General features: G+C 53.1%; 2 protein-coding genes across 3 annotated transcripts; one reads left to right on the forward strand and one right to left on the reverse strand.

The window, feature by feature from the left end:
• Positions 1 to 1,237: 1,237 nt before the first annotated feature.
• Positions 1,238 to 12,791, reverse strand: LOC134339579 (barrier-to-autointegration factor B). The gene is made up of 3 exons (XM_063036205.1): positions 12,724 to 12,791; positions 9,039 to 9,180; positions 1,238 to 1,925 (listed from the first exon to the last, which is right to left on the reverse strand). The coding sequence occupies exons 2-3, from the start codon at positions 9,159 to 9,161 to the stop codon at positions 1,779 to 1,781; spliced, it is 270 nt and encodes an 89-aa protein (XP_062892275.1). The 5' UTR covers positions 9,162 to 9,180; positions 12,724 to 12,791; the 3' UTR covers positions 1,238 to 1,778.
• Positions 12,792 to 12,868: 77 nt separating this feature from the next.
• On the forward strand, positions 12,869 to 26,306 carry eif1ad (eukaryotic translation initiation factor 1A domain containing). Of its 2 annotated transcripts, none has more exons than XM_063036204.1 (6): positions 12,869 to 13,069; positions 16,010 to 16,142; positions 17,959 to 18,067; positions 20,570 to 20,678; positions 21,990 to 22,025; positions 25,586 to 26,306. In XM_063036204.1, exons 2-6 carry the CDS (start codon positions 16,056 to 16,058, stop codon positions 25,767 to 25,769), a joined length of 525 nt encoding a protein of 174 aa, XP_062892274.1. In that variant the 5' UTR covers positions 12,869 to 13,069; positions 16,010 to 16,055; the 3' UTR covers positions 25,770 to 26,306. The 2 variants fall into 2 exon arrangements, with proteins under 2 accessions (XP_062892274.1, XP_062892273.1); XM_063036203.1 differs by having other exon boundaries at positions 12,876 to 13,069; positions 25,583 to 26,306.
• The last annotated feature ends 375 nt before the right edge of the window (positions 26,307 to 26,681 follow it).

Raw genomic sequence — 26,681 nt, forward strand, 5'->3', positions numbered from 1 at the left:
GCAATACATAAAAAAACACTATTAATTACAAGAAGAAACGCAGCGGATTCCAGTTGATTAGGACACGTCAGGACCGGGATACTTTGGCCCAGTTAGCCGACGTTTCGTGGAAGTAGTAAAAAGGTATAAAGAAGACAAACTACCATTAAACTGAGTAACAAATTATGTATTTAAATAAAATTCAGAACACTACCAATACTACTACAGTACTATAAAACTGTTCCTAATAGTTATCGACAGAGGAATCTATCTGGTGTACGCTAAATGTTACTGAACAAAATCCGCAGACTCCAAGTGGAGTCTCCTCAGCAGGCCAGGCAGCGACTATGGAAAAATCAAACAGGCGAAGTTTCGGGCTGAGACCCTTCAATGAGACTCTTTTGATCACTCTTCTCCATAGATGCTGCCTGACCTGCTGAGCTCCTCGAACATCCTGTGTGCGCGCGAGGCCTTGGGTTTCCAGCATCCGCAGAGTTTCTCCTATTGGCAGCAGTCTCCTGTCCCGAGTAAGCAAAAGGTGTCCTATCTAGTATGTACTCTTTAAGAGTTATTCCAAATAAAGACTGTCACCATAAACCACAATGTTTTATATATGTGTGTAGAAAAAACAGACCAAAAATATTGTGGTAGTATTCAGATTGTCAGTTCAGAAATCTGATGACAGAAGTGTTTTGGGGCAAATTTGATTGATGCGGTTTGTGGATTTATAGTTCATGTTATGACCTGTTCCTGGTTTCAGGTCACACTTTTTTTTTGTCGTTGCTGTCTTGGGCGACTGTGAATCGGGGCGGCCTGCAGATAACGGACACTGAGCTGAACTGAATTGTTCGATTTTGCGTTTTATACCCTGTATCGTTTTTCGCTCGTTGTTAATGCTGTTTTCATATTTGGGGTGGGGGGGGGGCCACGGAAGAAGAGGATTTTTCCATGGCGTTTCGTTGTTTGGTGGCTGTCTGTGGACTGTATAATAAATGTACTTTCATAAACGTGCCTGCACTTTGACTCTTTGAAGCTGCTCCTGAAACATTGCCCCAGATAGGTTTGTTGTCCCTTTCCACGCATCAGGCGGCATTTTACGAGGCCAAGCTGCTAGCTCGACACTCACGAATGAGAAAGCATGCAAGGAGCCGGCCGGATTCGAACCCGGGCCGACTCGCCTCGAAGTCCGGTGCTGATGCCCCTACACCACCGGCTGGCTGATAGGAGTAATGAGAAAATTCCAGAGGAAATACTCGGCAACCGAACACAGAATTATTTATTCATATAAAATTTAGTAACAATTTCTACAGTGAAGTCGAGTCTCAACACTCAGCACAAAGTTATGGGAACGGGAAGGAGGATAGTGGGCAGGAAATAGTGAGTCCCAGCTCAGAACTGTGGCCTCTGGCATGGATCCAGAGAGAGAGAGAGAGAGAGAACGAACTGGTTTGTGGCACGATTGAACCCGTCACAGGACAGATTAGTCATTTTCAGGAGTACAGGGGTGTACAGTGGAGGGAAGGGAAGGGGAAGGTTTTCAAAAAAACCTCACGCTAAGAATATCCAACGTCTTGGCTCAGGAGAGTGTGATGAGTTAGCGGCGCAGAAAGAGGGCAACCCTTCCAATGCTCTCCGGTTCCCAGCCCGGCCCTCTTAGTGGTTTCAGTAGTTAAGGGAGCACAAAGATGGAACCAAAGGAGCTCCAGAGAAAGCTGGGTGGGCCGATTTCACTCTGAAAGGGAGGGGGTTTTGCGGGGAGGGAACGCTGCTGCTGCGGGGGGGGGGGTCAGGGGGAAAGATTACAGGAAGGCGTCGCACCACTCCCGCAGACAGGTGTGGCAGTCGTTGCTTTGCTTGGAGTTGGCCTGGCAGGTGTCCTTCAGCCACTCCTTGAACAGTTCCTCGTCCTTCTTCAGGACCAGGAATTGGCCCAGCACCACGTACGCCTGGGGGTGAGGGAGGGAGGGAGAGAGAGAGAGGTCAGCACACAGCTCCCGCAAACAAGCCGGCGTACAAAGCAGAGATCTCAACTATACCGAGCCCTTCAGCCAGTTTGGAACAGCGCAATTCAGCTGGCTTAGGCTTGTTGGCAAAGCAAACCGTAAAAGAGACAATAATCCTACAAACCCCACATGCCTTCTCCCCCAACCCCCATAACATTAGTGCAAGATTTCTAATCAGCCAATCAGGTGACAGCATTTCATAGCAACATAGAAAATAGGTGCAGGAGTAGGCCATTCAGCCCTTCAAGCCTGCACCGCCATTCAGTATGATCATGGCTGATCATCCAACTCAGAACCCTGTACCTGCCTTCCCTCCATACCCCCTGATCCCTTTAGCCACAAGGGCCACATCTAACTCCCTCTTAAATATAGCCAATGAACCGGCCTCAACAGTTTCCTGTGGCAGAGAATTCCACAGATTCACCACTCTCTGTGTGAAGAAGTTTTTCCTAATCTCAGTCCTAAAAGGCTTCCCCTTTATCCTCAAACTGTGGCCCCTCGTTCTGGACTTCCCCAACATCGGGAACAATCTTCCTGCATCTAGCCTGTCCAATCCCTTTAGGATTTTATACGTTTCAATCCGATGCCCCCTCAATCTTCTAAATTCCAACAAGTACAAGCCCAGTTCATCCAGTCTTTCTTCATATGAAAGTCCTGCCATCCCAGGAATCAATCTGGTGAACCTTCTTTGTACTCCCTCTATGGCAAGGATGTCTTTCCTCAGATTAGGGGACCAAAACTGCACACAATACTCCAGGTGTGGTCTCACCAAGGCCTTGTACAACTGCAGTAGTACGTCCCTGCTCCTGTACTCGAATCCTCTCGCTACAAATACCAGCATACCATTCGCCTTTTTCACCGCCTGCTGTACCTGCATGCCCACTTTCAATGACTGGTGTATAATGACACCCAGGTCTCATTGCACCTCCCCTTTTCCTAATCGGCCACCATTCAGATAATAATCTATTTTCCTATTTTTGCCACCAAAGTGGATAACTTCACATTTATCCACATTAAATTGCATCTGCCATGAATTTGCCCACTCACCCAACCTATCCAAGTCACCCTGCATCCTCTTAGCATCCTCCTCACAGCTAACACTGCCACCCAGCTTCGTGTCATCCGCAAACTTGGAGATGCTGCATTTAATTCCCTCATCCAAGTCATTAATATATATTGTAAACAACTGGGGTCCCAGCACTGAGCCTTGTGGTACCCCACTAGTCACCACCTGCCATTCTGAAAAGGTCCCGTTTATTCCCACTCTTTGCTTCCTGTCTGCTAACCAATTCTCCACCCACACCAATACCTTACCCCCAATACCGTGTGCTTTAAGTTTGCACACTAATCTCCTGTGTGGGACCTTGTCAAAAGCCTTTGAAAATCCAAATATACCACATCCACTGGTTCTCCCCTATCCACTCTACTAGTTACATCCTCAAAAAATTCTATGAGATTCATCAGACATGATTTTCCTTTCACAAATCCATGCTGACTTTGTCCTATGATTTCACCACTTTCCAAATGTGCTGTTATCACATCCTTGATAACTGAGTCCAGCAGTTTCCCCACCACTGACGTTAGGCTAACTGGTCTATAATTCCCCGGTTTCTCTCTCCCTCCTTTTTTAAAAAGTGGGGTTACATTAGCCACCCTCCAATCCTCAGGAACTAGTCCAGAATCTAACGAGTTTTGAAAAATTATCACTAATGCATCCACTATTTCTTGGGCTACTTCCTTAAGCACTCTAGGATGCAGACCATCTGGCCCTGGGGATTTATCTGCCTTCAATCCCTTCAATTTACCCAACACCACTTCCCTACTAACATGTATTTCGCTCAGTTCCTCCATCTCACTGGACCCTCTGTCCCCTACTATTTCTGGAAGATTATTTATGTCCTCCTTAGTAAAGACAGAACCAAAGTAATTATTCAATTGGTCTGCCATGTCCTTGCTCCCCATAATCAATTCACCTGTTTCTGTCTGCAGGGGACCTACATTTGTCTTTACCAGTCTTTTCCTTTATACATATCTATAAAAGCTTTTACAGTCCGTTTTTATGTTCCCTGCCAGTTTTCTCTCATAATCTTTTTTCCCCTTCCTAATTAAGCCCTTTGTCCTCCTCTGCTGAACTCTGAATTTCTCCCAGTCCTCAGGTGAGCCACTTTCTCTGGCTAATTTGTATGCTTCTTCTTTGGAATTGATCCTATCCCTAATTTCTCTTGTCAGCCACGGGTGCACTACCTTCCTTGATTTATTCTTTTGCCAAACTGGGATGAACAATTGTTGTAGTTCATCCATGCGATCTTTAAATGCTTGCCATTGCATATCCACCGTCAATCCTTTAAGTGTCATTTGCCAGTCTATCTTAGCTAATTCATGTCTCATACCTTCAAAGTTACACCTCTTTAAGTTCAGAACCTTCGTTTCTGAATTAACTATGTCACTCTCCATCTTAATGAAGAATTCCACCATATTATGGTCACTCTTACCCAAGGGGCCTCTCACAACAAGATCGCTAATTAACCCTTCCTCATTGCTCAAAACCCAGTCCAGAATAGCCTGCTCTCCAGTTGGTTCCTCGACATGTTGGTTCAAAAAACCATCCCGCATACATTCCAAGAAATCCTCTTCCTCAGCACCTTTACCAATTTGGTTCACCCAATCTACATGTAGATTGAAGTCACCCATTATAACTGCTGTTCCTTTATTGCACACATTTCTAATTTCCTGTTTAATACCATCTCCGACCTCACTACTACTGTTAGGTGGCCTGTACACAACTCCCACCAGCGTCTTCTGCCCCTTAGTGTTACGCAGCTCTACCCATATCGATTCCACATCTTCCCGGCTTATGTCCTTCCTTTCTATTGCGTTAATCTCTTCTTTAACCAGCAACGCCACCCCACCTCCCCTTCCTTCATGTCTATCCCTCCTGAATATTGAATATCCCTGAACGTTGAGCTCCTATCCCTGGTCACCCTGGAGCTATGTCTCTGTGATCCCAACTATATCATAATCATTAATAACAATCTGCACTTTCAATTCATCCACCTTATTACGAATGCTCCTTGCATTGACACACAAAGCCTTCAGGCGCTCTTTTACAACTCTCTTAGCCCTTATACAATTATGTTGAAAAGTGGCCCTTTTTAATGCTTGCCCTGGATTTGTCGGCCTGCCACTTTCACTTTTCTCCTTAGTACTTTTTGCTTCTACCCTCACTTTACACCCCTCTGTCTCTCTGCACTGGTTCCCATCCCTCTGTTGTGAACTAACCTCCTCACGCCTAGCCTCTTTAATTTGATTCCCACCCCCCAACCATTCTAGTTTCCAAAAACTTGAATCCCTGCCCCCTGCTCCAATCCCTCAGCCACGCATTTATCCTCCACCTCATCGCATTCCTACTCTCACTGTCGCGTGGCACAGGCAGTAATCCCGAGATTACTACCTTTGCGGTCCTTTTTCTCAACTCCCTTCCTAGCTCCCTATATTCTCCTTTCAGGACCTCATCCCTTTTCCGACCTATGTCATTGGTACCTATATGTACCACGACCTCTGGCTCCTCACCCTCCCACTTCAGGATATCTTGGACAAGATCAGAAATATCCCGGACCCTGGCACCAGGGAGGCAAACTATCATCCGGGTCTCTGGACTGCGTCCACAGAATCGCCTATCTGACCCCCTTATTATCGAGTCCCCTATCACAACTGACCTCCTCTTCCTTGCCCTACCCTTCTGAGCTACAGGGCCAGACTCTGTGCCGGAGGCACGGCCACTGTCGCTTCCCCCGGGTAAGCTGTCCCCCCCCAACAGTACTCAAACAGGAGTACCTGTTGTTAAGGGGCACAGCCACCGGGGTACTCCCCATCACCTGACTTTTCCCCTTCCCCCTCCTAACCGTGACCCACTTGTCTGCCTCCCGTGGCCCCGGCGTGACCACCTGCCTGCAACTCCTCTCCATCAACTCCTCACTCTCCCTGACCAGAGGAAGGTCATCGAACTGCAGCTCCAGTTCTGTAACGCGGACCCTTAGGAGCTGCATCTTGATGCACTTGGCGCAGATGTAGACGTCCGGGAGGCTTGGAGACTCCAGGGCCTCCCACATCCGACACCGAGAACAGCAAACTGCCCTCACACTCATACTGCCCCTCTCCTCAAATAACAACAGAAAATGAATGCCAAACCTTCCTCGCCTCGCCCGTTTCCGCCTAAGCCCGTTGAGCCGAAGCCCTTAAGTCTTCACTCTGCTCCCGGCTCACTCCGCCGCCCGCAAACTATGCTGCCCACTCTATGAGGCTCTGTTCCTTTTAAATCTGCCGCGCTGCACAGCCCGACGTCACACGCCTGCGCAGTCCCGCCTCTCAGAACGCCGTTGGAGAAAAAAAAAATGAAAATTTCAAAAATGTCTTTCTCGGCACTCCCGCTCAGACTCTCAGACTCCTCCTTCGAATTTCAAGGCATAAAAGCATGCAGACATGGTCAAGAGGTTCGGTTGTGGTTCAGAATGGGGAAGAAATATGATCTAAGTGACTCTGGCCGTGGAATGATTGTTGGTGCAGGATGGGGTGGTTTGAGTATCTGAGAAATAGCTGATTCCTTGCGACTTTCATGCAAAAGGGGCAGGAGTTGGCCACCTGATCAGTCAAACCTGCTCCATGACTCAGTAAGATCATGTTGATGGGTCATCTACTGTACACGGTTGGCCTCTGGTATATCGGCAAGACCCGACATCAATCGGGAACTGCTTTGTCGAGCACTTACGCTCCGCCCGCCGGAAAAAGTGGGCCACCTATTTCAATTCTACTTCCCATCCCGTCACGCCAGTCCGTGGCCTCCACTACTGCCCCGATGTGGCCACACTCAGTTTGCAGGAGCAACACCTCATATTCCGACTGGGTAGCCTCCAACCTGATGGCATGAACATCGATTTCTTGAACTTCCAGTAATGCCCCCCCATTTCTCTGTGACCTCATCTTCTTACCTGCCCATCACCTCCTTCTGGTGCCCCCCCCCCCCATTTCCACAGTCTTCCACCCTCTATCAGATTCCCTCTTCAGCCTTTCATCTCTTTCAACTTCCCATCTTTACTTCACCCCCCCCAGTTTCACCTTTCACCCACCACCTCGTACTTCTTCCACCCCTACCCCCAACTTCTTATCCTGACCTCTCATCTTTCTTCTCCCCCCAGTCCTGAGGAAGGGTCTTAGCCCGAAACATCGGCCGCTTCCCCCTTTACTGCCCGGCCCGCTGAGACACACACCAGGCGGACAGGATGTCAGCATTGTGTGCGTGCTGCTAAGATCATGGCTGACCTGGGCACGCCTTTTCCCCATAACCCTCAATTCCCTTGCTGTACAAAGCAATCTTACTCTGTCGTAAATATATTTGATGGGGGTACCTCTACTGGGCAGAGAATTCCAGATTCACTTCTCCAAGAAAAGCTGATTCTCCTCACCTCCGTCCTAAATCTACTCCCCTGGAATTTGAAGTTTGATTAGCCGGGGCATCAAAGGTTACGGGGAGAAGGCAGAGGAGTGGGGACGACTGGAAGAATTGGATCAGCCCATGATTGAATGGCGCAGACTCGATGGGCTGAATGGCCTGCTTCTGCGCCTTTATCTTATGGTCTAAGCTATGGTGGCACCACAGCACAGACACAAAACGTGTGCCCAACCATTACCCAGTCCAGCCCCGTCGAACGGCAGCTGGACCCCCCACCCTCCCCATCCACGCACTGACCCCGAACGCCTCTAAAATGGTGAAATCGAACCCGTCTCCACCACTTCCACTAGCGGCTCGCTCCACAGACTCACCACCCTCTTAAATATTTCACCTTCCACCCCTAACCCTTGACCTCTAGCTCCAGCCTCACCCGACCCAATTTGAGAATTCCACAGATTCAACTCCTCTCGGGGGCAGGTGGGGTGAGGGGGAGTCTTTCCTCCTCATCTCCAATCTTATTGTCGAACAGGAGGGATCTTCCTAATCCCTGACGTATGGCGTGAAGTTTGTTGTTTTGTGGCAGCAGTATATCTCGCCAAAGTTCTGCACCCCCAGGCTCAATAGAACATGTCCAATTCGTTCTGCTGTCACTTACCAGCGAAAACAACTTTCCTGACCAGCTTGCCCGACAAGTTATAACTTTGCACGGTCCCTTCTCATTCTTCTGAATACCACACTCGCCAGCAGTTCGTCCCACAACCTCACCACTCTCCGAACGAAGCTCCCCCTCGGGTTCCCCTCAAACATTTCACCTTTCACCCTTAACCCACGACCTCTGGTTGCAGTCCCAACTTCAAAGGCAAAAGCCCGCTGGCATTTACCCAGGTTGGCTGTCTTGTTGCCGATTGGCGGGTTGGGGGGTTTGGAAGAGTGTGGAGATTTGGGGCTTGTTGTTGAACTTTCTCCACACGGGCGATGTTAGGTTTTTTTGTGTGCAGTGGAGGGGGGTTTGGGGTTTGACGTTATCGCCCCTGTTTTTTTCTCCCCCTTGCGGCCGATATGTTAAGATTTTTTTGCGAGGGAGGAGTTTAGGGATTGACGTTCAAGCTGCTGTTTTCAGGGTGGGCGATCTGTTAGTTCTTGTGTGAGTGGGGGGGTGCAGTTTGCGAGGTTTCTTTCTCGTGATGCCTTCTCTTTCAACGATTTCCACGGTCTTTCTCTATTTCGTGGCTATCTGGAGAAGTTGAATCTCAGAGTTGTATCGTACGTGCTTACTTTGAAAATGAAATGAACCTTCTGAACCATCAAAGATTCGTACACCTCTGTCCATATCATTCGGTACTGGTGACAATAGACAATAGGTGCAGGAGCAGGCCATTTGACCCTTTGAGCCAGCACCAGATCCAACAAGCTACCGATCGCTAATGTCCTGCTGTTAGTCTCGGTGTACTTTAGAGTTTAGGGAGATTTGACCGAGGACAAGACAGGCAACGGCTCTCCCACTTCCACCGAGTGAACACTCAGAGTACCCTCAGTTCTGCAGGAGGATCCGGTGGGTAACGAGTGAGGGAGGTAGGGGATTGGGGGGTGGGGGAGGTTTGACTGCTCACCTTGTCAAATCCTTGATCTTCCAACCTCTGGCCGAGGGTCTCGCCAATCCCCGCCAGGCACTTCACGGACTTCTCGCCCATGGGCTCGGCCACGAAGTCGCGGTGCTTCTGTGACGTCGACATCCTGTCCGCAGGTGTGTGTCTGCGCCGTAACGAAAGCGATCATCGCCAGACAGCACCGAGACAGGCCCGCGGTGCCCACTCCAAGCCAGGTATAGTAATCTCCCCACCCCGAATCCCTCCAAACCACTACCCACTGGCCTCCAACTCCGCTGCAGGGAAAAGTTCCTCCCTCTCTTCACCTCAAGTGATTTTGTACTCCATTCCGACTGATGGCACAGCCGTACCTTCACTAAGATGGATGTACGGGGGACCCAGGGAGGGGCTGCACTCTGGCATAGGGGCTCCTTGTGTCCGCTCTGGGGCAGCTCGCCCAACCTTGGGCCCCGCCAGACACTCGGCTCTCACCTGTGGAGCCACAGCGGCCGCTCCCCGGTACACCGCCCTAGCAGGCGATGGCCTCGTACCCCGGTGTGTTCGAGGCACGCCAGCCAGCTCCAGCGGACCCAGCAGATGAGACCTAATGCCTAGGAACACGGCTCTGCAGTGCTCCGTGGAGAGCGAGGGGTATGAGAGGAGATAGAGAGCCCTCCACAGCAAACGACGGAGACCCCAGTTTGCGACGACCACTCCTCCCACCGGATCCGGACTTCCGAGATTGTCCCCAGTTCCAGTTTAAAAACTCTCCCACACGGGCCTGCTGTCATCCGACAACCAGAGGCAGAACGGGTCTGCGGCTGTCCAAACCCCAGCTCGACCCAAGGCAGAAGGAACCAAACACCGTCCGAAAACTGCACGAAGGAAGAAAAGCCGTCCCACAGGGGGCTCAAGACGCTCGGGTAATTTGGCAAAGACAGACACTGAACCGAAATAAAAAGGCATTTTTTTTCCAGAAAGAGCATTGGAATTCCTTTAGAAACCGGCAAAAAGAGGGTGGGTGCTAACGACGGTTTACAAGGCCGGCGACCCGGGTTCAATTCCCGCCGCTGCCCGTAAGGGGCTTGTACGTTCTCCCCGTGACCGCGGGGGTTTCCTCCGGTTTCCTCCTGCAGACCAAAGACTGACCGATTAATGGGTCATTGTAAATTGCCCCGTGATTAGGCTCGGGTTAAATCCGGGGTTGCTGGGTGGTGAGGCTCGAAAGGCCCATTCTGCACCGTATCTCAATAAAACAAAAGATATTTACAGGAAGGGAGATATGAAAATAAAACTAGCGTAATACAACAGCACACAGTAAAATGCCCCGTTAACACCACCAAAGTAAATGGTAGATGACAGGATTCGGGAGAAGGAGAAAGGATTTGTTGAAGATGCAGAAACCACGAGATTATCAGCAAAGCAGTGGGGGCAAGGATAAGATCCCCGGACCCAGCAGCCTGCAGACCTAGGGGGTCAAAGGGAAGTGGGAACAGGTATTGGGGAAGCGGTGGCTGGAATCCACCTAAACTCTCTGCATTCCCGGGGTTGCGAGGCAAAAGCAGAAACGGGAGATGGAGGGTGGACAGAGCAGGAAACCAGTGGCTGAGAGTCTCAAGTCTGGGGGGGGGCACGAGGAAGGTAGGGGGAAAGAGGGAGGGATTGAGGGAAAGGCAGGTAGGGTGAGGGGGACAAGAGAATGGAAGGGGTGTGAGAAGGTGTTGTGTGGGGTGGGGGGAGGGAATGGTTTACGGTGGGGAAGGATGTGAGAAAGTGTCATGTGGGGGAGGGGCAGGGAGAGGTGTACGGGGCGAGGAGGGGAAGGGGAAGGTGTATGAGGCAGCGAGGGGGAAGGTGCAGGGAGGGAGGAGGGGGAGGGGAAGGTGCAGGGAGCGAGGGGGAGGGGAAGGTGTGGGGAGGGAGGAGGGGGTGGGGAGGGAGGAGGGGGGTGGGGAAGGTGTAGGGAGGGAGAAGGGGGAAGGTGTAGGGATGGAGGAGGGGGGAAGGTGTAGGGATGGAGGAGGGGGGAAGGTGTAGGGTGCGAGGGGGAGGGGAAGGTGTGGGGAGGGAGGAGGGGTGGGGAAGGGGTAGGGAGGGAGGAGGAGGTGGGGAAGGGGTAGGGAGGGAGGAGGGGGGGAGGTGTAGGGAGGGAGGGGGAGGGGGAAGGTGTAGGGAGGGAGGGGGAGGGGGAAGGTGTAGGGAGGGAGGGGGAGGGGAAGGTGTAGGGAGGGAGGGAGGAGGGGGAAGGTGTAGGGAGGGAGGAGGGGGGTGGGGAAGGTGTAGGGAGGGAGGAGGGGGTGGGGAAGGTGTAGGGAGGGAGGAGGGGGTGGGGAAGGTGCAGGGAGCGAGGGGGAGGGGAAGGTGTGGGGAGGGGGGAGGGGAAGGTGTGGGGAGGGAGGAGGGGGTGGGGAGGGAGGAGGGGGGTGGGGAAGGTGTCGGGAGGGAGAAGGGGGAAGGTGTAGGGATGGAGGAGGGGGGAAGGTGTAGGGATGGAGGAGGGGGGAAGGTGTAGGGTGCGAGGGGGAGGGGAAGGTGTGGGGAGGGAGGAGGGGTGGGGAAGGGGTAGGGAGGGAGGAGGGGGTGGGGAAGGGGTAGGGAGGGAGGAGGGGGGGGAGGTGTAGGGAGGGAGGGGGAGGGGGAAGGTGTAGGGAGGGAGGGGGAGGGGAAGGTGTAGGGAGGGAGGGGGAGGGGAAGGTGTAGGGAGGGAGGGAGGAGGGGGAAGGTGTAGGGAGGGAGGAGGGGGGTGGGGAAGGTGTAGGGAGGGAGGAGGGGGTGGGGAAGGTGTAGGGAGGGAGGAGGGGGTGGGGAAGGTGTAGGGAGGGAGGAGGGGGGTGGGGAAGGTGTAGGGAGGGAGGAGGGGGGTGGGGAAGGTGTAGGGAGGGAGGAGGGGGGTGGGGAAGGTGTAGGGAGGGAGGAGGGGGGTGGGGAAGGTGTAGGGAGGGAGGAGGGGGGTGGTGTAGGGAGGGAGGAGGGGAAGGTGTAGGGAGGGAGGAGGGGGAAGGTGTAGGGAGGGAGGAGGGGGAAGGTGTAGGGAGGGAGGAGGGGGAAGGTGTAGGGAGGGAGGAGGGGGAAGGTGTAGGGAGGGAGGAGGGGGAAGGTGTAGGGAGGGAGGAGGGGGAAGGTGTAGGGAGGGAGGAGGGGGAAGGTGTAGGGAGGGAGGAGGGGGAAGGTGTAGGGAGGGAGGAGGGGGAAGGTGTAGGGAGGGAGGAGGGGGAAGGTGTAGGGAGGGAGGAGGGGGAAGGTGTAGGGAGGGAGGAGGGGGAAGGTGTAGGGAGGGAGGAGGGGGAAGGTGTAGGGAGGGAGGAGGGGTGGGGAAGGGGTAGGGAGGGAGGAGGGGGTGGGGAAGGGGTAGGGAGGGAGGAGGGGATGTGGAAGGGGTAGGGAGGGAGGAGGGGGTGGGGAAGGTGTAGGGAGGGAGGAGGGGGTGGGGAAGGTGTAGGGAGGGAGGAGGGGGGTGGGGAAGGTGTAGGGAGGGAGGAGGGGGAAGGTGTAGGGAGGGAGGGGGAGGGGAAGGTGTAGGGCGGGAGGAGAGCGAGGAGAAGATGTAGGGAGGGAAGCCTCTCAGCCCAGGTCTACGAACACCCACCCGCAAGACCTACCCCTCCTAATCTACGACTATCACCGATGCAACCAAACTTCCCCCACCCCGCCAGGCGCTCCCCCGAATCCCGCGACCCCGGGCGCTCCTTCGCGCTCCCTCCTCACCCACCTCCAATCCCGCCAAACGACTGCTTCTGGGTCACGATCGCCGGCCGTCCGCCGCTTTATAGTTCCCCAGTCCCCGCCTCCCTGTGCCTTCCAGTCGTTCCGGACGGGGAAACTTCCAGCACCACCCCTCCCGACACACCTTCCTTTTCTTTTCCTCCATCCACTCCTCCTGCCCCGCTCCCTCTCTCACCCTTCCCGATAATTACTCGGGTCTGAGGTAGAAAACCGCAGCCCCCTTCCCCTCTTCCCTGCCCCGAAAGGGTTTAGAAGTGGAGGCGGAGGTAGGTGGGAAGACGATTGAGGACGGACCGGAAGCGCTGCTGAAGGAACATGGCGGAAGGGGGCAGGTGAGGGATGAGGCGGCAGCGAGGGGTTGGGGGTTTATTTCCCTTCGGCCCTCCGGGCCCCACAATCCCAGCCCGGCCTAATAGACGGGACCATCCTCGACCTCAGCTTCCCTCATCCACGGATCTCGGACCCTCTCGCTCTCGCCGGGTTCCTTCTCCACTTCCCACCCCCTCCCGTTCGCTCCCTGTCAAAGGGACTGTGCCGTCTCCCTGCGATCTCAGCCCTGCCGGCCGCCTTCACTCTGCTCCCTTCTCCGCCAACGCTCCTCATCCCCACCTGCAAATCCCTCCGAGCTTTTCCCACATCTTCCTCGCCCCATTAACCCTCCGTGCTGCTGAAGTCCCGGTCGCTTGTGCCTCCTTCTTTTCCCCGAATTGTTCCTGCTGTGCCGCGGGTGCAACTCGTGAATTCCCTCCCCAAACTTGTATCATCCAGAGAGATCCAGCGTCGAAGCAGGTTTCTCGGTTCGCCGAGCCTGTGCTGACCGTCAGCCATCTGTTTACACTAAACCTGCATTTAGCCAGAGGGCGGTGAATCCGTGCGATTCATTCGCTTTGTGCCCTGTCATTTGACATGTCCAATGTGGTCTTTCCGTGACCATGAGTGTTCTTGGCAAATTTGTCTACAGAAATGGCTTGCCATAGCCTTCTGCTGGACAGATGGGTGACCCCCAGCCATTGTCCGCAGTTTTGGTCCCCTAATCTGAGGAAAGACTTTCTAGCCATAGAGGGAGTACAAGGAAGGTTCACCAGATTGATTCCTCAGATGGCAGGACTTTCATATGATGAAAGACTGGATCAACTAGGCTTATACTCTCTGGAATTTAGAAGATTGAGGGGGGATCTTATTGAAACGTGTAAAATCCTAAAGGGATTGGACAGGGTAGATGCAGGAAGATTGTTCCCGATGTTGGGAAAGTCCAGAACGAGGGGTCACAGTTTAAGGATAAAAGAGAAGCCTTTTAGGACTGAGATGAAGAAAAACTTCTTCACACAGAGAGTGGTGAATCTGTGGAATTCTCTGCCACAGGAAACAGTTGAGGCCAGTTCACTGGCTATATTTAAGAGGGAGTTAGATATGGCCCTTGTGGCTAAAGGGATCAGGGGGTATGGAGAAAGGGCAGGTACAGGGTTCTGAGTTGGATGATCAGCCATGATCATACTGAATGGCAGTTCAGGCTCGAAGGGCCGAATGGCCTACTCCTGCACCTATTTTCTATGTTTCTATGTCAATACTCTTCAGAGATTGTCTGCCTGGCGTCAGTGGTTGCATAATCAGGACTTGCAGTCCATAATGGCTACTCATATGATCACTCACCACTTAATCCGGTGGTTTCATGTGCCCCTGATCTTGGGGGGGGAGGGGGTTGCTAAACAGGTGCTACACCTTGCCCAAGGGTGACCTGCAGTCTAGCAAAGGGAAGGAGTGCCTCACACCTCCTTTGGTGGGGCCACCCAAAAGAATCATTGGGTATATTTAAAGAAGAGATTGAAAGGTTCTCGATTGGTAAGTGTGTCAGAGGTTATGGGGAGAAGTGGATTGAGGGGGACAGTATTTCAGCCATGACAGGATGGTGGAGCAGCTCTTAGGGTCTTAAGACTCATTTCAATCTCCCCACCTTCCCAAAATTACCCCCCCCCCCAAAAATTTGACCCCTCACCCACACAGTTAACCCACTGACCTAGTCACAGTCATAGTCATACTTTATTAATCCCGGGGGAAATTGGTTTTCGTTACAGTTGCTCCATAAATAATAACTAGTAATAGAACCATAAATAGTTAAATAGTAATATGTAAATTATGCCAGGAAATTATGAAATACGTCCAGAACCAGCCTATCGACTCAGGATGTCTGACCCTCCAAGGGAGGAGTTGTAAGGTTTGATGGCCACAGGCAGGAATGACTCCCTATGATGCTCTGTGCTGCATCTCGGTGGAATGAGTCTCTGGCTGAATGTACTCCTGTGCCCACCCAGTACATTATGTAGTGGATGGGAGACATTGTCCAAGATGGCATGCAACTTGGACAGCATCCTCTTTTCAGACACCACCGTCAGAGAGTCCAGTTCTATCCCCACAACATCACTGGCCTTACGAATGAGTTTGTTGATTCTGTTGGTGTCTGCTGCCCTCAGCCTGCTGCCCCAGCACACAACAGCAAACATGATCGCACTGGCCACCACAGACTCGTAGAACATCCTCAGCATCGTCCGGCAGATGGGAAAGGACCTCAGCCTCCTGACCTGCGTGTCTTTCAGACGCGGGACGTGTCTCCACAGTCAACAGGGGGAACACACAAACTCCACATAGGCAGCTCCTGAGATTGGACCCGGGTCTCTGGGCGCTGAGGGGGAGCGGGTCCAGTGGATGCCCCACTCCATCCTCCTCAGTCCCTCGAACGAGGAGGACGGAGGAAACAGCTGAACAGCACCCTCCCTGGGCATTGCCTGTCTTTGAGGCGCTTGGCTCTGAGTTCTGCTCCCTCCTCTAAAGTCCGGGCTCAAAACCGCGTTTTGAGAGGTATTGTTGGGACTGGCACAAGATACTCAACCAAGTCATTAGAAAGTCGTTGTTATTTATTTATTTGGAGATACAGTGCAGAACCGACCCTTGCATTCCAACGAGCCACACTGCCCAGCGACCCACCTACTCAGAGGACAATTTAAACCCTACGTCTTTGGAATGTGGGAAGAAACTGGATCACCCTCGGGACCCCCGTGCACCCGTAGGAAAGGCGTGCAGACTCCCAATAGAGGACGCCCCACAATTGAACTCTGAACCCTGAGCTCACCGCCACGCTACTCCCCAGTCATTCTCCCTGGCGCCTGCGTCTTTCCCTTCACGTGGGGCTAGGGGTTGAGACCACCCGAACGTGCGAGGCTGCTGGTCCCCGGGCCGGACCCGCCACCGCTCACTTTGCGCTGCCCCCCCCCCCCCAGCCACAGGTTCGTCCACGCTCTGAGCTGAGCTCAGCCGGCGCCCGAGATGTCGCAGGCCACCAAGAGGAAGCACGTGGTGAAGGAGGTGTTGGGCGATTACCCGCCCCCCTCGGAGAAGCAGCAGATCGTGCGGGTAAGAAGGCCAGATCTTGGCACAGCTGTTTATACACACACACACACACATATCCCTCAACACACATCATCAAAGTTGCTGGTGAACGCAGCAGGCCAGGCAGCATCTCTAGGAAGAGGTACAGTCGACGTTTCGGGCCAAGACCCTTCGTCAGGACTGACTGAAAGAAGACCCAGTAGGAGATTTGAAAGTGGGAGGGGGAGGGGGAGACCCGAAATGATAGGAGAAGACAGGAGGGGGAGGGATGGAGCCAAGAGCTGGACAGGTGATTGGCAAAAGGGATATGAGAGAATCATGGGACAGGGGGCCCAGGGAGAAGGAAAAGGGGGAGGGGGGGAAAAACCCAGAGGATGGGCAAGGGGTATAGTCAGAGGGACAGAGGGAGAAAAAGGAGAGAGAGAAAGAATGTGTGTATATAAATAAATAATGGATGGGGTACAAGGGGGAGGTGGGGCATTAGTGGAAGTTAGAGAAGTCGATGTTCGTGCCATCAGTTTGGAGGCTACCCAGACGGAATATAAGGTGTTGTTCCTCCAACCTGAGTGTGGCTTCATCTTGACAGTAGAGGAGGCCGTGGATAGACATGTCAGAATGGGAATGGGATGTGGAATTAAAATGTGTGGCCACTGGGAGATCCTGCTTTCTCTGGCGGACAGAGCGTAAATGTTCAGCAAAGCAGTCTCCCAGTCTGCGTCGGGTCTCAGCCAATATATAGAAGGCCACATCAGGAGCACCGGACGCAGTATATCACCCCAGCCGACTCACAGGTGAAGTGATGCCTCACCTGGAAGGACTGTTTCGGGCCCTGAATGGTGGTAAGGGAGGAAGTGTAAGGGCATGTGTAGCACTTGTTGCGCTTACACGGATAAGTGCCAGGAGGGAGATCAGTGGGGAGGGATGGGGGGGACGAATGGACAAGGGAGTTGTGTAGGGAGCGATCCCTGCGGAATGCAGAGAGAGGGGGGGAGGGAAAGATGTGCTTAGTGGTGGGATCCCGTTGGAGGTGGCGGAAGTTACGGAGAATAATATGTTGGACCCGGAGGCTGTTGGGGTGGTAGGTGAGGACCAGGGGAACCCTATTCCTAGTGTGGGGTGACGGAAGGATGGAGTGAGAGCAGATGTGCTGGTGGGGTGGTAGGTGAGGACCAGGGGATCGTGCGTCTGCTAGCAGTTTGCACCTTCTCCCCGTGACCACCTTTCCAGTTTCCTCCTGCATACCAACAACGTGCGAGGTGTGTGGACTAAGTCCCCTCCCCAGCGTGTGAGTGAGGGGGTGGAACCCCGGGGGGGAGTCGAGGTGCAGGAGGGGAGAATGGAATGGGATTTGTGTAAATGGGTCATCACGGATTCAGTGGACCAAATGGCCTGTTTCCTTCTATATGACTGCCGATTTTGGGAGTATTTAACAGTCAGCCCCACAACCCGAATGGAGATTTCTCGCTCTCTGGGATATTAGTTAAACAGGCGGGCTTGTCCAGTTGCCGTGGTTGCTATTGCAAACCATTCAGCGGATTAGGTGAATCACGTTGCCTTTAATTTATCACACGTACGTCAAAGCAGACAGTGAATTGCGTCGTCTTGCATCAAATCGAATCAGCGAGGATTCTGCCGGGCGTAGCGTTGCCCACGACTCACCACCCCTGACCCGGACGCCTTTGGAGTGTGTGTGTCTGTGTGTCTGTCTTTAATTTCCCCGAAGGTGTCTGTCGGTGTGCATGAGCCCTGTCCCTTCCCAAGCCGGGCAGAGGCTTGTCGCTCTCGGCCGTGACCGAGGCCGGATTAACGCTGAGTCCTGTCCTGTCTCCTCTCCTTCCAGGTGGTGGGAACGCCGGGGAACAACCTGCACGAGGTGGAGACGGCACGGGGAGAGCGCTTCCTCGCCAGCATGCCCACCAAGTTCCGCAAGAACATCTGGATCAAGCGAGGTGAGGGAAGGGCAGTTCCCCTGCTGTATGTACTGTGTCCTCCTTGCTCGTTAGGCAGGAGATGTCCCAGGCAGGAATACCAGGGCTGGCTTGAGGGTTTTGGAAGGATTGGATTGATAGGGATGTGGAGAGAGGGAAATAATTCAGCGACTTCACTCTGTGTCTGACCCCGGGAGTGTGTGATAGGACGGTGTGGAGGGAGCTTCACTCTGTGTCTGACCCCAGGAGTGTGTGATGGGACGGTGTGGAGGGAGCTTCACTCTGTGTCTGACCCCGGTAGTGTGTGATAGGACGGTGTAGAGGGAGCTTCACTCTGTGTCTGACCCCAGGAGTGTGTGATGGGACGGTGTGGAGGGAGCTTCACGCTGTGTCTGACCCGGGAATGTGTGATGGGACGGTGTGGACGGAGCTTCACTCTGCGTCTGACCCCGGGAGTGTGTGATGGGACGGTGTGGAGGGAGCTTCACTCTGTGTCTGACCCCGGGAGTGTGTGATGGGACGGTGTGGAGGGAGCTTCACTCTGTGTCTGACCCCGGGAGCGTATTGATGGACTGTGCGCGGAGCTTCACTCTGTGTCTGACCCCGGGAGCGTGTGATGGGACGGTGCGAGGGAGCTTCACTCTGTGTCTGACCCCGGGAGCGTGTGATGGGACGGTGTGGAGGGAGCTTCACTCTGTGTCTGACCCCGGGAGCGTGTGATGGGACGGTGTGGAGGGAGCTTCACTCTGTGTCTGACCCCGGGAGCGTGTGATGGGACGGTGTAGAGGGAGCTTCACTCTGTGTCTGACCCCAGGAGTGTGTGATGGGACGGTGTGGAGGGAGCTTCACGCTGTGTCTGACCCGGAAATGTGTGATGGGACGGTGTGGAGGGAGCTTCACTCTGTGTCTGACCCCAGGAGTGTGTGATGGGACGGTGTGGAGGGAGCTTCACGCTGTGTCTGACCCCGAGAGTGTGCGATGGGACGGTGTGGAGGGAGCTTCACTCTGTGTCTGACCCCGGGAGCGTGTGATGGGACGGTGTGGAGGGAGCTTCACGCTGTGTCTGACCCCGGGAGTGTGTGATGGGACAGTGTAGATGGAAATTCACTCCCACACAGCTCTTAAATGTCCCTGAAGTATCCGCCTCTGCCACCCACTCCTAGCAACGTGTTTCACGTACATAACACTCTGTGTAGAAAGCTCTGACATTCCCTCTATACTTCCCTCCAAAGTGATGCTGCCTCTTATTAGCCAGTGCCACCCCGAGGAAAAAATCTCTGGCTGTTCACTCTTCATCTTCTCCAGATGCCTCCCATCCTCCAAAAACTCCAAAGAGAGAAGCGCTAGCTTGTTCGACCTCTCCTCATAAAACATTCCTCTCTAATGTAGCCTGGTAAATCTCCTCTGCACCCTCTCTGAAGTTTCCACATCCTTCTTGTAACGAGGCGACCAGAACTGAACCCAATACAGTCGGCCCTCTGTATCCACAGAGGATTGGTTCCGGGACCCCCGCAGATACCAAGATTCGCGGATGCTCAAATCCCTTATATAAAAGCCTAAGAGAGCTCGCAAGGGTGTTACGCTTAGAGTAAAACTGGACGTAATTAAGCGTTTCGATCGTGGTGAACGAAATAAAGGCGTTGTGCGTCCGTTGAATTTGCCTCCCTCCACCATTCATACTATTTACACGCAGAGAGAAAGAATCTTGAAAGCTGCCGATGTTACTATTGGTTCTGCTTGTAAATATCGTTCCTGCTTTTACTATATGTTAATGTTATTTTAGGTTTTTTTTTATTTGGTCGGTTATTTTTGGGTTCGGCTGACCAAAGGTTTCATAGGAACGCTCTACTTTCTGATAGCGGGGGATACTTGTAGAGTATTTTCGATCTGTGGAAACAGAGGACCGACTGTACTCTCAGTGTGGTCGAGCCAGGGATTTATAGAGCTGCAACATTACCTTGAGGCTCTTCAACTCAATCCTCCGACTTATGAAGGCCAACACACCGTACGCCTTCTTAACCACCTCGTGTAGCAACTTTGAGGATGTGATCCCCAAGATTCCTGCACTCCGTTAAGAATCTTCCATTCACCCTGTGCTCTGCCTTCCAGTTCGACCTTCCGGAGTGAATCGCTTCATATTTCCCCCTCACTAAACTCCATCTGCCACGTCTCGGCCCAGCTCTGCATCCTGTCAACGTCCCGTCGTAGCCGACAGTGCAGCGGGGTGTGCGTATCGAGGGGCCCACTGCCCCGTGAAGAGCGCTGGGCTGCTGAAACGGGGGAGTGAAGGGGCAAGGGTGGGGTCACGGGGAGATGGTGGGGTCACCGACCTGAATCAGCCCTCCCTCCACCCCCTGGAGGTACCGAAGTGACCCCTCTCCTCGGTGTGGGCTGTATGCCTCTTGTTTCTAACTCTGGGGTGGGAAAGAGCTCTCGTCGTAGTACCTGCCCCCTCGCTCTGCCAGGGGGTGCGGGCCGGCGTGTGCCTGGTGTCTGACTGCCTGCTTCGAACTCTCTGCTCAGGCGACTTCCTGATCGTCGACCCGATCGAGGAGGGGGAGAAGGTGAAGGCGGAGATCGCCTCCATCCTGTACAAGGAACACATCAAAGAGCTGCAGCAGCAAGGAGCCTGGTAGGAAGTTACCCGCCGCCCGGCGGAGGGTCAGGGTCGCTGCCGGGGCCACGCGGGGCGGGGTTCGGGGTTCAGGGCTCTCGTCCCCAAAGGCTGGGGATCACCAAGAATCGGGATTGTGCAGAGGGAGGGAGTCAGTGTTTGGGGGTCATGCCAAGGAGCCGGGGAGGGGGGGGGATTATGGGGTCCTTTAGCGTTCACAGAGTTGTTCGGGGGTCAGAGCTGGGTCCAGTGTGAGGAGATGGAGGATTGAGAGTTGTTACCTGATCAGGACTGTGGGACGTTGTTCAGAGGTGGGGGGTTGGACAGATGTTGCTACCGGGACAGTGGGAGGCAACAGTCGCCAGGATTCAGAAGCAGGTTTATTATGACTGACGTCTGCCGTGCGAGATGTTAAAACTTGCCCTATACAAGATCATAAGATACAGGAGCAGAATTAGGCCATTTGGCCTGTCGAGTCTGCTCTATCATTTCATCATGGCTGATCCGTTTTCCCTCTCAGCTCTAATCTCCTGCCTTCCCCCTGTATCCCTTCATGCCCTGACTAATCAAGAATGACTTGGCCTCCACAGCCGTCTGTGGCTTCGAATTCACTCTCTGACTGAAGAAGTCCTCGTCATCTCCATCATAAAAAGACACCCCTGTATTCTGAGGCCGTGTCCTCTGGCCCAGGCTCTGCCATCGTGGGAAACATCCTCTCCACATCCACTCTATTTGAGGCCTTTCACCATTCGATAGGTTTCAATGGGCTCACTGTTCAGTTTTTGAAATTCCAGAGCCGTCAATCGGATGAGGGGATATCTCACTGAAACCTGTCTGGTGTTGGAAGGCCTCATCAGAGTGGATTTCCTATGGTGGGGGCCCGGAGGGAGGGTGTCTAGAACCAGAGACTACAGGCTTAGAATAGAGATGAGGGATTTCTTCAGCCAGAGAGGGGTGAATCTGTGGAATTTGTTGCCATAGGCGGCTCTGGAGGCCAAGTCATTGGGTATATTTAAGGCAGAGGTTGATGGATTTGTGGTTAGTCAGGGCATGAAGGGATACGGGGGGAGGAGGCAGCAGATTGGGGGCTGAGAGGGAAAATAGATCAGTCATGTTGAAACCACGGAGCAGACTCAATGGGCCGAATGGCCTAACCCTGCTCCTGTATCTGAGGGTAATAGCCGCTCTCCTGCACATCGTGTGCTGAAGAAATACAATTAGCTACCTTGAATCAGGCAGTCTGCTGGATTCAGTGATGGGTCGGGTCCGACAGTCTGCACCATCCTCACCTCTGATCATTTCTCTCCACCTCCCCCCCTCCCCACCAAGGCCTGCCAGCTTCTCAGAACCAGCGAGCCACGAAAGGTGAGTGTCCCGCCTGCCTCGCTGACCGTCCAGCAGCAGGAGAAACTTTCTGGAAAGGGATAAACCAGCTCCCAGCAGTGGGCAGGGTGGTGACAGGAACATTTCCCCATCTCTTTGGGAGTGACTGTGCGTGTTATGTGTATAAGTAATATATATGTGTGTGTGTATGTGTATAAAAAAAATACACACACACACCCAAGCAACACACATAAAAGTTGCTGGTGAACGCAGCAGGCCAGGCAGCATCTCTAGGAAGACGTGCAGTCGACGTTTCAGGCCGAGAGCCTTCGTCAGGACTAACTGAAAGAAGAGCTAGTAAGAGATTTGAAAGTGGGAGGGGGAGGGGGAGATGGGAAATGATAGGAGAAGACAGGAGGGGGAGGGATGCAGCCAAGAGCTGGACAGGTGATTGGCAAAGGGGATATGACAGGATCATGGGACAGGAGGTCCAGCAAGAAAGACAGGGCGGGGGGGGGACCCAGAGGATGGGCAAGGGGTATAGTCAGAGGGACAGAGGGAGAAAAAGGAGAGAGAGAAAGAATGTGTGTGTATATAAATAGATAACGGATGGGGTACGAGGGGGAGGTGGGGCATTAGCGGAAGTAAGAGAAGTCGATATTCATGCCATCAGGTTGGAGGCTACCCAGACGGAATATAAGGTGTTGTTCTTCCAACCTGAGTGTGGCTTCATCTTTACAGTAGAGGAGGCCATGGACAGACATGTCAGAATGGGAATGGGATGTGGAATTAAAATGTGCAGCCACTGGGAGATCCTGCTTTCTCTGGCGGACAGAGCGTACGTGTTCAGCAAAGCGGTCTCCCAGTCTGCGTCGGGTCTCACCAATGTATAAAAGGCCACATCGGGAGCACCAGACGCAGTATATCACCCCAGTCGACTCACAGGTGAAGTGTTGCCTCACCTGGAAGGACTGTTTGGGGCCCTGAATGGTGGTAAGGGAGGAAGTGTAAGGGCATGTGTAGCACTTGTTCCGCTTACAAGGATAAGTGCCAGGAGGGAGATCAGTGGGGAGGGATGGGGGGGATGAATGGACAAGGGAGTTGCGGAAGGGAGCAATCCCTGTGGAATGCGGGGGGGGCCGGGAGGGAAAGCTGTGCTTAGTGGTGGGATCCCGTTGGAGGTGGGGGAAGTTACGGAGAATAATATGTTGGACCCAGAGGCTGGTGGGGTGGTAGGTGAGGACCAGGGGAACCCTATTCCTAGTGGGGTGGCGGGAGGATGGAGTGACAGCAGATGTACGTGAAATGGGGGAGATGCGTTTAAGAGCAGAGTTGATAGTGGAGGAAGGGAAGCCCCTTTCTTTAAAAAAGGAAGACATCTCCCTCGTCCTAGAATGAAAAGCCTCATCCTGAGAGCAGATGCGGTGGAGACGGAGGAATTGCGAGAAGGGGATGGCGTTTTTGCAAGAGACAGGGTGAGAAGGGGAATAGTCCAGATAGCTGTGAGAGTCAGTAGGCTTATAGTAGACATCAGTGGATAAGCTGTCTCCAGAGACAGAGACAGAAAGATCTAGAAAGGGGAGGGAGGTGTCGGAAATGGACCAGGTAAACTTGAGGGCAGGGTGAAAGTTAGAGGCAAAGTTAATAAAGTCAACGAGCTCTGCATGCGTGCAGGAAGCAGCATCAATGCAGTCGTCGATGTAGCGAAGGAAAAGTGGGGGACAGATACCAGACACACATCGATGACTGCATTGGCTGTTACACTTCCTCCCTCACCACCATTCAGGGCCCCAAACAGTCCTTCCAGGTGAGGCGACACTTCACCTGTGAGTCGGCTGGGGTGATATATTGCATCCGGTGCTCCCGATGTGGCCTTTTATATATTGGTGAGACCCTACGCAGACTGGGAGACCGCTTTGCTGAACATCTACGCTCTGTCCGCCAGGGAAAGCAGAATCTCCCAGTGGCCACACATTTTAATTCCACATCCCATTCCCATTCTGACATGTCTATCCAAGGCCTCCTCTACTGTAAAGATGAAACCACACTCAGGTTGGAGGAACAACACCTTATATTCCATCTGGGTAGCCTCCAACCTGATGGCATGAACATCGACTTCTCTAACTTCCGCTAATGCCCACCTCCCCCTCGTACCCCATCTGTTACTTATTTTTATACACACATTCTTTCTCTCACTCTCCTTTTTCTCCGTTTGCCCCTCTGAATATACCCCTTGCCCATCCTCTGGGTTCCCCCCCACCCCCCCGGTCTTTCTTCCCGGACCTCCTGTCCCATGATCCTCTCGTATCCCCTTTGCCAATCAGCTGTCCAGCTCTTGGCTCCATCCCTCCCCCTCCTGTCTTCTCCTATCATTTTGGATCTCCCCCTCCAACTTTCAAATCCCTTACTCACTCTTCCTTCAGTTAGTCCTGACGAAGGGTCTCGGCCTGAAACGTCAACTGTACCTCTTCCAAGAGATGCTGCCTGGCCTGCTGCGTTCACCAGCAACTTTGATGTGTGTTGCTTGAATTTCCAGCATCTGCAGAATTCCTGTTGTTTGCGTTTTTTACACACACACCCATCTCTCCTTTTGTACTCCTCTCGCCTCTGGCAGAGAAGTTCCCTTATCCCCAGCCAGAGACCTCTCACGCTTCCGAAAGATTGAATTATTTTTATTTATTGATTGATATACGGCACAGAATCGGCCCGCCGAGCTGTGCTGCCCAGAAACCCCCGATTTAACCCTACTCACAGGATAATCTACAGTGACTGATTCACCTACTGACCAGTACGTCTTTGGACTGTGGGTGGAAACCGCGGGTTTTGGTCACAGGGACAGCGTACAAACTCCCCATGGATCTCCCAGTGGCCGCCCATTTTAATTCCACTTCCCATTCCCATCGGTCCATCCATGGCCTCCTCTACTGTCGTGATGAGGCCACACTCAGGTTGGAGGAGCAACACCTTATATTCTGTTTGGATAGCCTCCAACCTGATGGCATGAACATTAAGTCTTTGAATTTCCGGTCATGTTCCCCCTTCCTCACCATTTCCCCGTCCCCTCTTCCCTCTCTCCTTGGCTGCTCATCACCGCCCTCTGATGCTCCTTCCCCCCCTTTTCTTTCTTCCGTGGCCTTCTGTCTCTTTCACCAATCAACTTCCCAGCTCTTTACTTCATCATTCCCCTTCCAGGTTTCACCTGTCACCTTGTGCTTCTCACTCCCCTCCCCACCCCATCCTTTTAAATCTACTCCTCAGCATTTTTTCTCCAGTCCTGCCGAGGGGTCTCGGCCCGAAAGGTCAACTGGCCTGCTGAGTTCCTCCCGCCGTTTGCGCATATTGTACAAACTCCTTCCAAGCAGTGTCGGGAATTGAACCCTGGTGACCCCCATGCTACGCTGAAGGTGTTCTGCACCCAGTGGAATCCATCACGAAAACACAAGCGTTTGAGATTCTGCCGCAGACTTTGAGCTGTCCTGACGGAGAAAGCAGTCCCTCTCCACGCGCTCTGACCCCACCTGGACATGCACGGGGTGGTTTTGGGGTGTCTTTAGCACGGATCTCTGATGCTGTGTCTTCACCTTTCCCCCATTCTCCAGTAGCACCCAGAGAGAGCTCAGCACTCGGGGATCGGAGGAGGAGACGGAGGGCAAGTCAGAGGACGACGACGACGACTCTGAAGACGACGGGGACCTGTTTGTGAACACGAACCGCAGGAACTACGAGTACTGGGAGAGCGAAGAGGACAGCGAGGGGGAAGAGGAGAGCGAGGGGGAGAAGGTGTGAGTGGGTGGTGCCTGATTGTGGGGTGTGGGGGGGGGCAGATGTTTTTGCATGAAGCTCGAGCTCCAGTTGAGACGACCAAGGATGGTTCTTCCCAAATGAGCGCCCTTCACACCTTCCCTTCAGCTGGGACGTACCATCAGGGTCCAATGCTACACAGGGCAGAGAGCTGGCATGACCACAGTGCACTCCCCTGGCCGCGGGTAAATTATTTCCTAGCCCACCCTATCTATTGAATCCTGTAACATTGTGGGGGCGGGGGGAGAGGAGACAGGATTTAGACTGACTGGCTTTAACTCTTGAGCAGGGGGGCCTGCTGAGGAACGAGGGACTGGAACACGCGTTCCTCACCCCAACTGACAATGGGTATCGGTCATCTTTTTCGCCTCAGCTCCCACCAGCCAAGAAGAAAATCAGCCGGCAGATAATTTTGCTGATCTAATGTATTCTCTACCACACCGCCCCACGGTGATGGGGGAGAAAATGTTTTGTTTTTGTATAAAAAAATAAAAAGTTACAGAGACGAGTAGTGTCCCGTGTTGTTCCTCGAGGGCTACCTTGTCCTCACACCTTCAGTAGTGGGATGTATATTGTCTCAGATACACTCAGAATATGGTACACAGGAAAATGGTTTTAGAATGTCACCCTCACCCTCCTTGGTTCAACATTATGGGATCCTCCTGTATGCAGGAAGAGAAAGGGTTAATATTTTAGGGCACAGTTCTGATGGCGTGCATTTCTCTTCCCACAGAAGCTGCCTGACCCACAGAGTTCTTATTGATTTTAAATTTTCAGCCACAGCAGCTTTGGATCAATAGTTCGGGGCAAGAGTGGTAATGTTGCAGCTCTACAAAACCCTGGTTAGAACACCCTTGGAGAATTATTGATATAGTGTCTCAGAAAAGTATATTGCAG

This window comes from Mobula hypostoma, chromosome 30 (genome assembly GCF_963921235.1).
Source record: "Mobula hypostoma chromosome 30, sMobHyp1.1, whole genome shotgun sequence".
In the NCBI taxonomy this organism is placed as follows: domain Eukaryota; kingdom Metazoa; phylum Chordata; class Chondrichthyes; order Myliobatiformes; family Myliobatidae; genus Mobula; species Mobula hypostoma.